At 36.5% G+C, this 14,178-nt stretch overlaps 1 protein-coding gene across 2 annotated transcripts in view; it reads left to right on the forward strand.

Annotated features, from left to right (window-relative positions):
* Positions 1 to 14,178, forward strand: part of BRCA2 (BRCA2 DNA repair associated) — a 39,372-nt gene that overhangs the window by 13,695 nt on the left and 11,499 nt on the right. For both annotated transcript variants that reach the window (XM_075084778.1, XM_075084786.1), the window contains 6 exons: positions 781 to 5,592; positions 6,424 to 6,516; positions 7,961 to 8,030; positions 8,420 to 8,838; positions 9,579 to 9,769; positions 10,374 to 10,561. In XM_075084778.1, coding sequence (XP_074940879.1) covers positions 781 to 5,592; positions 6,424 to 6,516; positions 7,961 to 8,030; positions 8,420 to 8,838; positions 9,579 to 9,769; positions 10,374 to 10,561 — 5,773 coding nt within the window. The remainder of the gene's footprint in view (positions 1 to 780; positions 5,593 to 6,423; positions 6,517 to 7,960; positions 8,031 to 8,419; positions 8,839 to 9,578; positions 9,770 to 10,373; positions 10,562 to 14,178) is intronic.

A 14,178-nucleotide genomic window follows, 5' to 3' on the forward strand; every position in this document is an offset into this window, starting at 1 on the left:
GGTCTGCAACTGACTAGTCTGGGAATTGATATGGAACAAATCTGTTATAATAATAGCAACGGAATAGCATTATTTTCAAATACTCTGGTGCTAACTTACTATTGTAGTCTCAGATTAGTTTCTGGAATAGAAACTTCCACCTTGAACCTTTATTCTAATTGACAAGCTTAATTATCTGTGCCAATGCTGTTTAGATATCCATAGTGTCAAGGGCTGTTCTGTCTGGGTTGATAACTTCTAAGAATCATAGAAGAATGGTAAAGTTGTATTGTTATTTTTCTAAAATTAGGGGGTTTAAGGCTCTACATCTGTTTCTTCCAGAAGCACAGAATATTTTTAAAAACAAATTATATAACAAAAGCAAGCACATATTCCTATTTTTAAAAGCTGCTGTTCTTGCTAGAAAAATTACCTAATATTAGGAATTGAAATACTTCTCTTTAAAGTTTGAAACAAGTTCTTGTGTTGAGATGCAAGGAATGGAAGCCCATCTCTTCAAATTCATTACAACAAAAAGTTGATTTTTCTTTTTTTAACTGATGTCATTAACTTCAGGCTACTCACTTGTTTCTGGTTATTAGTACATGATTAGATTAAACAGATATCCAATCATGTCAAGGTGTTCACATTTGGAAGCAAAAGTTATATTTATGGTACCAGTGTTAAGCATCTAGAAATTATTTAATGGGCCAGAATTTTATTAAAATCTGAATCTGCATTTGTTTGCGTAAATGAGAACTAATTTATTAACACTTTTTCTTTCTATAATGTCCTTTGTAGACTGCTTGCTTTTTGCTGAGAGAAAGCATTTGCAATCAAATATCAAGGAAAACAGTTTCAGCACTTGCACTTTAAAAGTGGATATAATGGATAATTCATCTGATAATTCCTTCAATGATAGGCTGAAGCAACAAGACCTGAGAATCTTGGGGAAAAACACAAGAGAAGATCAACCTGCTACGTCATTAAAATGCTTAGAAGTATCTAATACACAGAAAGAAGGCACAACAGATGCTTTAAATGGTGAAATAATTTCAAATATAAAACGTAAAGTTCTAACTTCAGCATGCCTAATGGCAAGAAAGCGTTCCAGATTGCTCCCTAAAGGGTCTTGCTTAGAGAAAGGCGAGGAGGATGAGTATATGAGTGCTAATGTGAATGATGGAGCTACTGTACCTTGGAGCCTTAAAGAACAACTTGCCTGGCCTTCTCCTAGGGATAATGAACGCTTGATGGATAAGTACCATGACACTATGTCTGTGGCAAACAGCGGTTTCAATAATACTTTGAGTCAGATCAGCTTTGGAATAAATGGAGTCAGTAGTGATTGTTGCAATAAAATATCAACTGATAAAAGGCATGCTACAGACCAGTGGTCAGTAGTTGACTATAGAGAAGGACATGGACCTTTGGGAATAAACTGCTCAGAAAAGGATAGTACCGGCTTAAAACAAGGGGAGAAAACAGATGCAGCTGCCTTGTCAGAAGCTGTAGCCAACAATCAAGAGCCAAAGTCAGTTGAAAACAATGAAAGCCCTCAAGCAGCTGCTAGCAATAATGTCACTGTAGACAGTGCTAAAGAATTATTAGATCGTACAGATGATAATTCTTTAAATGAAGTAATATCTGAAGAAGATAAACAAGTAGCACCTATGTATTCTAGCACAAAGTCAAAGGTGAACCTGAAGTATAAAGGGAAATCATCAGGAAATCTTAATGCATGCAGTTTGAATCTGGGCTTTGGTGGATTTCAGACCGCTTCCAATAAACAGATTAAATTCTCTGAAGTCAGTATAGCAAAAGGCAGAATGCTGTTCAAAGATATTGAAAATGAATGCTTTGAAGCCTCTTCCATGGAAAGCGTCAGAAACACTTCAAATCAAATTAAAAAGGAGAATATGTTTTTCTCAGATTCAGAAAGCATGTTGGACAGTAATTTATCTGATTCTTTAGATTCACAGAGGGGTTTTCTTGAGCCAAGGCATACGCAGTTTATTCCACATAAAGCTGACTTGTGTGAAAGCTTTCCTAGAAGTCAACAGTCCTTGCAAGAAACAAATCAAACCTTGACAGCAAGCCAAGAAGCTGAAATTGCTGAACTTTCCAGTATCCTGGAAGAAACGGGTAGTCAGTTTGAATTTACACAGTTTAGAAAGCAAAGTAACATGATACAAAGTCCTGCCTTTCAACAACTTAGAACTGTAGAAACACCTGGAACAATGAATGTGGAAAATATTCCTGAAACAAGGAAAGATGCTGATTTTTGCAGTACTTTAAAATACGAAAATCAAGTAAAATATGACAAGTATTGTACTAAGCAGGAAGACACAAATGAACACTCTGAAGTGGTGGAATACAAAAAAGAAGACACAGTGCTTTTCCATAAAAATGACAAAAAGGTTACTTTTACTAACTTAGACAGAAATGAAAGTAGAATATCTGGGAGTTTTCCAGTAGCTAAACAAGACAGCTTTTCTAATTTTGTAGGCTTTACTTCAGCTGGAGGTAAAAAAATAAATATTTCTAAGGAGGCTTTGACCAGATCTGCCGAGCTCTTCAGGGACTTGGATGATGATAACTATTTTTTTAAATCTTCTGAACCTAGTACTAGACGTCACAATTCAAATGGGCACATGTCTTCTAATTGTAATTTTGTCAGACGCCTGACAAAAGAAAACAAAGGAAAAACAGTTTGTGTTTCAGATTTCAAAAGCATAGATGCCATTTCCCACACAGGTGCTGCTTCCTACCATGTGCAGGAAAAAATTGAGGAAAATATTAGTACCCCATTTAAGGAAAATATGGAAAATTGGACAGAAAGATCAATAAATGATAATGAAAGTGTTAATTTCAACAGTACTAACACTATCATCAATCTATCATCCATTAAAAAACATAACTGGAATCATAAAACTTCTAAACAATTTTTGAATCAAGGAGATTGCCAAATTGAAGGTAGTTTGCAAAAAGACTCATTAGATGTAACATGTGTAGGAGATTCTGTTAGAACTGCAGAAGAACATAGTTTAGGCATATCAGATGAAATGGAAAACCTGTCTCCTAATCAGAAAGGAGAAGACAGAAAGCAGAAAAAAGAAAACATGCTACAAAAATTTCAGACTCCAGCTGGTGGTGATATATCCATGTCTGATGCGGCTTTGGATAATTCTGTACACCTGCTCAATGTACAGTGTGGAGAAAGAGATGTAAATGTTGTAGAGAACTCTGATAAACAAAAGACAAATCATAAAAATGTGGAAGGAGAAAACACCATCCGTGACAAGAACTTGTTAGTGAATGAAAGCAGAATAAAAATAAGTTCTTGCCATCATTGTCAAATACCTTTTGAGCAAGAGGTCAATGTTGAAAAAAATGAAACAAAAGGGAGTTATCTGACTGGTTTTCATACTGCTAGTGGTAAGAAAATAACAATTGCTGATGGATTTTTGGCTAAAGCTGAAGAGTTTTTTGCTGAAATTGTTGATGTAGAAAAGGAACATAACAAAAACTTTGAGAACCCCTTAAAGAAAAGGAAATGTAGTAAAAACTGTGTCAAAGATTGTGATTTGTGTATTGAAAACATTGCTCAATGTGATCAAGAAAAACTTAATTTTAGTAAAAACCTTGTTCCTGAAGAACCTGGAGATCAATTTAAACAAACCGTAGAGAGCAGTCCCACCAAACACGCTGTGATTTCTGATACTGTTGAAGTAGATACATTTGTTAATCTAGGTGAAGATTGTGAAAGAAGTTTGGTAACTTCGTATGTGCATAAAAAAGCTGATGTCAGACCTCAAAAGTCAGAACTGGAGTCATTTCCCAGTCAGGAGAGTGATGTTTTAAGTAGAACTTGTTTGTCAGAAGATAGAAAACTGTTTGCAGAGAGAGAGAGAGAATACTTAGCAAAAAAGAGGGATGATTCAGAAAACGTACATGATTTTCCTGTGCACTCTGCATCTCTGCATTTAATGGAAGTATCAAATGAGCTTGAAGATAAATCTGTGCCTGGAGATACAAAAAATACTTTATTTGTTAAGGATAGTAACAATAAATCTAATCAATCCCTCCTTTTAACTTCAAAAAGTAGCTCTTCTCATATGAACTGTGACAGTAAGGAATTTGTCTTGAAACATTTAAATGAACCTTGTGCTGATATAAACTGCTTCACAGATACCATAGTTAATGCTGGCCAAAACCAGTCAGTAGTCAGTCTTCCTGAAGATGAAACTAATTTAACCAGGTTAAAAGAAACAACACTTAATGTTGAAAATCAAAAGAGTGATCTGAAACAAATTGTGTTTAGTACAGCAAAAGGTAAAGCGGTTTCTGTTTCGGAAAGTGCATTAGCGAGAGTCAGACAAATGTTTCAGGATGACTACTGTGAATCTGTAAAATATGAAATTGAGACTAACTCAAAAACTAATCAAACAGAAATTGCTGGAAATTCACCTTCCATTATTCATGCTGAGTGTCTTAATTCTGGTAAGTTTTTAAATACTACAAAAAGTGAAGAGATTAATTCAGCTGCATCTCATTTTATTAAAGTAAATGCAAGTACTAGTGAAAATGGCCACCAAGATACAAATACATTTGCAGATGCAAAGTCTGTTCCAAATTCTCAGAGGCAATGCTTTGAACAGGATATTAAGCTTTTAGGGCACTTGACTGTTCCAGATAAGCAGATAAAGCAGTTGGATTCTTCTATAAGTAATCTTGGATTTTTTAGTACAGCAAGCGGTAAGCCTGTGCAACTGTCAGAAGAGTCCCTAAGGAAAGCTAGACAGCTTTTTTCGGAAATGGAAGGTAATCATTTCTCAGATATACAAGAAGCATTTTTAGTTGAGGAAGGTGTTGAAAAGTCTGAAATGCACACTGAAGTAGATCCTGGGAAAATGCGGATAGTGTTGCCAAAAGAGGAGGAAACTGCCAGCACTGAACTGATTTCAAATCCAGCTTTTGGATTCAGCACTGCAAGTGGAAAGCAGGTAACAGTCTCTAAAAATGCCTATCAAAAAGCAAAGGCAATTTTAAACCAATCGGTTGACTTCTTAAGCAGTGAGCTTTGTGTTACAAATCAACTTAGTTCAATTAAAGAGAGTAGTCAACATGTAAAATCTCTAACTGATAAACTGATCTCAGAATCCAAAACTGAGAAAAGCTGCAATGAAGACTATGACTTAAAAAGCCTTTACCCTGAGGAAATGAAGTCTTCCCGAAGCACTCACCATGTCAAAATGCCTGAGTACATACCATATAGTAAGAAAAACAAGCAGTTAACGTTATTTAAAAATAGCTTTCAGCAGAAGACTAGGTTGTTCGGAAAAGGGCAGCTGAGTCTAGGGATGAAAACAGAGTCTGAAGAAGTTTCATGTAATGCTACTGCTAAAGCAGAAATTAATAATAATCTTTTCCAAACTCCAAAAAATTACTTGGAAGTAGAGGCTGCAGAAAGTGCAAGAGCTTTTATGGAAGACGATCTTTCTGATTCTGGAGTAGAAATCCATGCTGCGCAGTCCTTCAGTGGCACACTGGATAAAAACTTTCAAAATAAGACCTTTGGAAAGAGGCGCTTTGAAGAAAAAATCTCACTCGGTAGGTCTTTTGTCTTTCTATGTTCAACTCCATATTTCTGCACAGTGGCTTGTTTGGGGCTCTTTTGCATGTCACATTTATTTTTAGGTCATACAGAAATTGAAGTTCTCACTCTTAGTGGTAATGACAAAAATTCGTGCTGCAGGCAATAATTCATCCAGTCTTTCCAGCCTTAAATGCACAGTACAAGCTAAATCTGTGATTAGTAATTTTGAAGGTGTGCAAGTTCAGGTACAAAGGTCGGGCAGGCGAGTGCAGGAAAGTTTGGGTAGGCATCAAAAGGCAGACAGGACTCTCTCAGTCCAGCTTGAAAAAACCTGTGACACAGTTGAACCATATCCTTAGCTACAGCTTCTGTAAAAGTTGTGTTGCACACTTTTTTAGAATTCTGTAGGGACTCTGGTTACTGAAAGTACCAAAGAAGATGCAGGTGAGCTGTGGGGCTGAAGTCCACTGTGGTGCAGTTTCTGAGGCAGATTGTCTCAAGTATGTTTAATAACTTAAGGCTCACAAATTTTGATTTGGACAGAATGGACCTACTGACCACAAAAGATTCTGCAACGGACTTCATTATATGGAGTCTTGAAATCATTCTTGGTGACACAGTATACAGTTGTTCTGCACAGAAGAAACTTCTGCACATTGTGGTGAAGCAGCTCTGTATTTGAAAAGGCTGTTGAATATAGACGTGTGATCTGAAAAACTTGCTACTTCTGCTTGCTCTGACTTCTTGAATATTTTACTTAGAAATTGTAACTAAGTTATACAGTATTGGTAAGAAACTGAACTTAAAAGGAACATCACTTCTAAAAATCTGTGTTTTTATCCTAGGAGAACCTCCAATTAAGAGACAGCTACTGCTTGAATTTAACAGAACAAAGAATTCCCCCAGATCTTTGAAAGCTTCAAAAAGCACCCCTGATGGTAATTTTAGTCGTCTTGTGTTCTAAGCAGTAACTTGATGTCAGTTATCATCTTTAGAATTCTTCAATTTCTAATAAGCTAACATATAATAAGATTGTTTAACTGCCTCTTTTATCAATATAGTCATGAAAATTCAGGGAAGCTGCTATGGTAATGTCTCTGCTGACTTGAAATCACATGATTAATGGTATGCCTTATTCTGTAGAATGTATATTACAGTGTACTACTTCTGCAAGAACTCTGGTTTAATTTCCAGCTCAGTAGGAATTTATCCAGTTTCTCACAATCCTAAATCTCACAAATCCTAGTCTCACTAGGAAGAATATATTTTATTGATCTGTAATCTCTCAGTTAACAACTGTATCTACAGGAAAATGAGATGGTACTGGTAATTTCATCATATAATAATTACTGATACTTACTGATAGGTGTCTACATTACAGATGCTTTTAATATTTTGAGCCAGTAATATGGATGCATATGAAAGTCAAATCAAGGTTTTGAACTTTGAGTTGACGCTTGATGTGAAGCTAGTTAGTGATTTAACGTATTAGGATAATGTGATTTTGGCTACGGCTTTTGCTTATGGGATAAGTTGTGTTCTTTAAGGAACTTGTTCTTTCTAAGCACTGTAAGCTCTTAATTAGAATTAAGTATCAGGATTCATCAAATATATTGGTTTAATCAGTATATTAGTTCATGAATGCTGTCCTCAATCTGTTCTAAGCATAAACCCCATGATTTAAAGAAAGTTTTAAATGGTATTTGTAAGTTGCTGCCAGAGAATAATTTTATACCCTTCATATGTAAATGTTGTCGTACCCTGCAGCAGGACCTGAACAGCATTATTCTTTGGTGGAACAATTGAAAGCAGTTCTACTCTCTGGTAGAGTCTTGCCTCTGATTTCTGGAACACATGGCATCTTGTATATATGACTTCTCATATGAAACTTCCTCTTTGCAGCTGAAGGGCATAGCACAAATTAGTTTAAATTCCAGGCAGACACAATTTAGTTATGTTGAGAATTCCAAGATAAGCATGTCCTTCAATGATGGACATGGAGTTTGTGCAAATGTGCCCTTTTCTGTTGTAACTTTAAATTAAAAAAAAAAAAAGTTGCTAAAAGGATTCTAAATTGAATGGTGAGCCTACTTGGAATTAAATATATGATAAACATTTTCATTTCAGGAGACTAAAAACATCTTGCAGGCTCACAAATAGGAATTTTAGAGAGTTCAGCATTGTGGTCACTTATCCTTTAGATCTGGCTGCAATGGTGTGAAGATGTTTTATACAAAGACTTTATTTTGGGAGGGGAGAACAGAGATGTTTAAATCTACTCTGGAGACTTTTCTATATATTTATAATTTTAATATAGGGGAAAAGTGTGCTTTCTATCCATGTAATGTACCCATTCAAACTTTTTTTCTAATTATCTTACAGGCATTTTCAAAGACAGAAGAAAATTTATGTACCATGTTCCTTTAAAACCCGTAACTTGTCAACCCTTTGGGTGAGAATTTTATAATATATTTCAGAGTTCTTCTAATGCAATTTCTTAAAAACTTGCAAGCTCTTCAACTTTTTAAAAATACATGGTAATAATTTGCTTCCCAACTTTATAAAAGACTAATAATCTTACTTCAGAAAAAGCATATTAAACTACCATATAGCACACATTGCTGCACTAGACCAGTGGGATGCTAAAAAAATTTTGCACTTATATTTCTCATTTCTGAATAGAGAAATTAAGTATTCCATTTTTAAAATGTCAAAGGCTATTTTGTCTTTTCATTGATGTAGTGTTGAAAGTTGTATTACTAAATTAAGAATATCAAAATCCTAACAAATATTTTGTCAGGAAGCTGAAACCTGTATGTTTAAATGTTTTCATGTATGTAGGGCTACTAAAGAACGACAAGAAATCAAGAATCCTACCCTTACTCTACCAGATCAAGACTTGAAAGGATTCAAATCTAAACCTGTCATTTTTCAGCACCATGCACTAAGGCAGTCTTCAAATAGTACTTCAGGGGTTTTTACTCCATGTAAGGCCTCAGCGCAAGAGAGTGAAGAAACAAGAAGTCTGCACAAATCTGGCAAAACTGTTAAAACTTTTATTCCACCCTTCAAAACCAAGCTGACATTTTCTCCAGGTGAACAAGGCAGCAGCAAAAGATGTGACTCACCAATCAGCAAAAATATGACTGAAGAGATGGAATTAAACCAGATCACAAATGAACAAAATATTGCTGAACGTCAGGATCACCAGTCTTGCATCCAGCATGCAGCAGACACTGACCTAGAAAATGGCAATTTAGGTAGTTTAAGGTTTTGATCACTTACCTACTGTGAATACTAACTATCAGAACTGAACCTTTAAGGGTTTTGCATATTCTGTCAGACTTCATTTTAAATACAAATAAGCTTCTTTTAAAGCTTGGTGTTTGGGTGGGGTTTTTTTTTTAGGAAAATTAGGAAATTAGGCTGATTTGTGTCTTTTTCCAAAGAAGCAGAGTTTAAATGCTCAACTGTTTGACTTGATTTAGCAGGTGGGCTTATGTTTTCTAAGACCTCCTGATTGTTCCAATGTGTATAATTTATGTAACTTTTACAATCAAATCTGAATTTTTTCAGAAGGACTTATTGTGTATACTTGAACAGGTGGATGAGCATTTGCAGAATTAGATCCCCTATTTACAGGTTAAAATCTCAGGATTATGGACTAGTTATCATCAACCAATTTCTGTTCATTTAGTGTTTTCTGAGTTCAGTGTGATTATATGGATATATGGATTTTAGTTTAGTTCATAGACTTATATATTCATATTTATTTCCTAACATTAATTTAATATAAATATTATTCAAATACCTTCAGTAAACACTGGTTTTTAAACGCTTTAAACTTTGAATATTTGGATTGTTACAGTTTCTAAAAATCTGCAGAGTGGCTTAGAAAATGTGCTTCTCTGAACCTGCTTTTATAGTGTGACTGTATATCTTAAATGGATATATACTGTAAAAAGGTTTTAAGTTTCTTTTCCTTTTTTCCCCTTTGCAGCTATGGTCAAGATGATGACAAATCTCCGCTGTGCCAGAGATCTGCAGGAAATGAGAATTAAAAAGAAATATAAGCAAAATATTAGCTCAGAGCCAGGCAGTCTCTATGTCATCAAAACATCTGCAAGAAATAGAATCTCCCTGAAAACTGCAGTGGAAGAGAAATCTCCCGGTTCTTATTCTGTAGAAGAGGTATATTGATAATGTTTTATTGTGTATATTTCCTGGAGTCTGTTCCTTAAGACAAGGAAACAAAACTCAGAGGCTTTTGAATAGATATATTCTTCAATTTTGAGATAAGTATTTACAGTTGCTGTTATACCAGTTGCTACAGTTTTAAAGTAGCTTTGAATATCCACAGTTTTTAAGACTGTTCCAAATAATAAGGGTCATAAATGTCTCTGTGGTGTTATAATCAAATGAGAGCAGCATCAAGTGAGAAAAATCCACCAATTATATTTGCTATTGACTTTTAACCCATTTGAAGAGCTGTTTTAAGATAACACACGGTTAAAATTTAAGCTTAGGTAAGTCTACATCAAAAGCCTCTTGCTTTTGCTCCAGTGAAGGTACAATACCAATTGAACTTTTTTAAACACTTTTAAAGCACACTATGATGCTGTTCTGCTAAAATAATTGCTGGGAATTTGGATTACAGACGAAATGCCAAGGTCACACAAAAGCTGTCTCAACCTCAAGGATATATTTTATCTGAATTTATAACACTAGATACAAAAATTCTCAGCTGAATTCTTACTCTATCGTCGTTCTGGTTTTTTGGTCTAATTTTTTGCAGCTTTATATGTACGGTGTTTCAAAACATTGCATACAAATTAATGGCGCAAATGCAGAATCTTTCCAGTTTTTCATCAAAGACTTTTTCAGTAAGGAGTATTTGTTAGCTGGAAATGGGATGCAACTTGCTGATGGAGGATGGCTAATACCTACAGATGAGGGAAAAGCTGGAAAAAAGGAGTTTTACAGGTACTGTTATATATGAACTTGAGACAAATATGCTTTTTATTGGTGATTCTCTTATCCCCCAGAATAAATCCAACACAGTGATCTTTTAAAGCCTCTGACTAAATTTTACTGTGCATTTCTAGTACACCTCTGTTAGTGTAAATAAGGATATTGTAGGATTGTAAATTTAGTATGTAGACTGACGTTAGTGATCTTCACTGACTGTTAAGGGGAGCATACAAAGTCAATTTTAGAAGATTTCTGGGAATCCTTCAACAGTGTAAATGGTCTAGAAAAATATTACTATTTCTGTTAATTCAGCGCTTTACCATTTTATTTAATTAGCATTAATAGGTTTTGAATTTTTTTTTCAGGTGGGAAGAGGTTTATTTCTGTTGGGCTCTAGAGTTTTTTGACAGAAATAAAGGTTGACTGGGGAGGTGCTTACGGCTTCTTTGGCAGGACAGGGCAGAAAATGTTTTTCAATATAATAATTTCTTTAAAGCTGAATTATGATTTGAAGGAAGCAAAGACTTCAGTGGCAAAACTTACTGATTTATTCATTCAAGCTTTCTTTTGAGTATATGTAAGGAGAAAAAAAAAAGGTGTACAAATAACCCTTGCTCTTGGACTCTTCCTGGTCCTTCTATTCCTCCTTTTTGCAGGTCATTTAAGATGAGCAGAAAAAAAAGTGTATCTGTTGAGTACATCTCTCCTAAACACTTTCATAAAAATTATGTTTTGTTTTACTGTAAGCAAGTTTGTACATTAGAACTTCATCAAAAGCATGTGTGATAGAGCAAGGAACTACCAGTGTGCTGTTGTTCCAGCAAAACTTCAGAAAATACTTTACCATTACTTTCTCTTTTTTCAAGTCAGTGTTGCTGTTGGTACGCATTCACACAGACACTCAAAGCAGGGACCTGTGTTTGAGTAGTATTTGTAGTCAAGCATGCACTGCCAGCATATGTAGTATCAGAATTCAAGAGGTTTGCAATATTTGTTTCCCAGTACTGAAGTATGACAGAGAGAGGTCTGTTCCAAGCTGAAAGACTGCTTTTATTTGAAAGTTTGAGTTGGTGAAGTTGGTGCCAGTGGCCCAATATGGGAAAACTGACTAGTATAAGATGTGTCTTCCACTTTGTGATCTCTACGTCCTCATGAAAAAAAAACCCTTGCTTTTTGCTCTTGCTAATGAGTCAGCATCATTATTAGCCTCTCCCATGTGACTCTGGAAAATGTTTTTGATACCAAAGTTATTGCCATGCTTTGGAAAATGTTTTTGGTGTCAACAATATTTGTTCGACTTGGAAGAACTGGGGATGTTCTGTGTCCATACCCAACAACTACTCAGTGAAGATCAACCAAGTGCTGGAATTCACAGAATCATAGAATAGTTTAAGTTGGAAGGGACTGCTGGCAGTCATCCAGTCCAAGCCCCTGTTCAACACAGTTTGAATTAATTACTCAGGGACTTTTCTAGCTGAGTCTTGAGCACCTCCAGGGACAGAGATTCCACAACCACTCTGGATGACCTGTGACAGTTGACCACTCTCATGGTTTAAAAATACCAAAGCAAGAACCCTTATCCCTGATTAGAATTTTCCATGTTCCAGCTTGTGTCTGTTGCCTCTCATTCTCTTGTTGTATGCTTCTGAGAAGAGTCTGTCCCTGTCTTTTCTGAATCCTCCAGTGAGGTAGCTGTAAACAGCAATAAGGTTTCTTTGCTTTCTCTCTTAAATACAACCAAACCCAGCTCTCTTAGCTTGTATGTCATGTGGTTACCCGCCAAGAGCACAGGGGGACCATGTGGGTGGCCCTCTGCGGGGTTTGCTCCAGTATACCGGCATCTTCCGGTGAATCCAAAACTGGACAGAAACTTCAGGTGCAGTCTCCCAAGGGCTGAAGAGAGGGGAAGAACCACTGCCTTTCTAGCTTTGCTCCTAATACAGCCCAGGTTGGTTTTGTGTTTCTTTGCTGCAAGGACACATTGCTGCCTCATGGTCATCTTGTCCACAAGGACCTTGGATCCTTTTCTGCAAAGCTGTTTGCCAGACAGTCAGCCCAGCCTGTTGCTGTTGCATGGGGTTGTTCCGTTGCATGGGGTTGTTCCATTGCAGGTACAAGACTTTGCTTTTGTTGCATTTCATGAGATTCCTGCCAGCTTGTTTCTCCAGCTTGTCCAGGTCTCTCTAAGTAGCAACCCTGCCCTGCAGTTTATCAACCACTTCCCCAAATTTGGTGTCATCCATAAACTTGCTGCAGGTGTGTTCCATGCTATCATCTGGGTTGTTAATGAAGACATTAAACAACATTTGTCCCTGTACTGATATCTGAGAGGTGCCACTAGTTACCACCCACCTGCTGGACTTTGTACTATCGATCACAACTCTCTAAGCTTAGCAGTCCAGCCAATTTTACACCCACCTTATCTACTTATCCAGCCCATATCTTACAAATTTCATGATAGGAGACTGTAAGAAATTGTCAAAGTCCTTCCTAACGCATGCAATATCCACTGCCTTCCCCTTACCCACAGCACCAGCTACTTCATCATACAAATCAATTGGGTCGGTTAGTCATGATTTGCTCTTAGTAAATCCACATTGGCCATTCCCAATCACCCTCTTGTCTTTCACTTGTTTAGAAATGGCTTCTAAGAATTTTTGCATGCTGCTCTGGAAGTTCTTAAGTCTCTGACAGTACCTCAAGTTTGTTTCAGAGCAGTCCTTAAAACTGATCGTGTTTTTTTCTAAATACTATAAAGCAAAGGTAATCCTCCCACAGTTCCATTTTGCACCCTGTGGCATCGCACGCCCTAACTGTTTCACAGACAGCTATGGGATGTGTAGGCATATGCATTTACTCAAAGGCAGAGTATGCAGAACTTGACCTAACTTGTTACTTGTCCGTTTCCTCCCCATTTGGCAAGTATTTTGCTATTAGCAATAGCATCCCTGATTCTGCCTTTCCGTCCAGTGGTGACATGATTTTCGAGTGTTTTGGTGATGTACCTTGCTAGATGGAAGGTTCTTACAAAGCATTTATGGTAGGTACATGAAAGACTGTCTGGGATGTTCATGCACATGCAATTATGGTGCAGGACCTCTTGCCTACATGTCAGTGTTCTGGGGTTACATGCATTTTAGAAAGCAAGCTGGTCATTCTTTTCTCGTGTGAAATTGCTATTTCTAGGCTGACAAGCAACGCCACTACAAAAATTAATAGGAAACATGAGGTTTAAGGTGGTTTTTGTCAAGAAGCAGTAGATCTCTGGGAACAACATATTCAACTCTGGATCAGTGTCTTTGCAGTCTGCACCTTAGGCATGCTGGAGTTAGTCTAGATTAATTCCACACAATTTTCCTGTGAATGGGAAAGATATTAAAGTGTTTGCACAAAACATCTTATGCCTAGATGTGCCAAATATTGGCCTTTTTAGGCAGTCCAACTTCTCATTCCAAAGGCAGCTTGTCTTAATAATAATTTTCAGATGTGCTCCTGATTCTGTGGTCAGGCCATCAGATGTATGTCTTTCCCCGCATTTATTTTTCAGAAACAGAAGAGAGAAACCACCAACATACTGCTAAATATCCTAGAATAGCCACAGTGGTTTTGGTGTCAGAAGCTGCTCTGGG

Source organism: Phalacrocorax aristotelis, chromosome 1, assembly GCF_949628215.1.
Source record: "Phalacrocorax aristotelis chromosome 1, bGulAri2.1, whole genome shotgun sequence".
Lineage (NCBI taxonomy): Eukaryota > Metazoa > Chordata > Aves > Suliformes > Phalacrocoracidae > Phalacrocorax > Phalacrocorax aristotelis.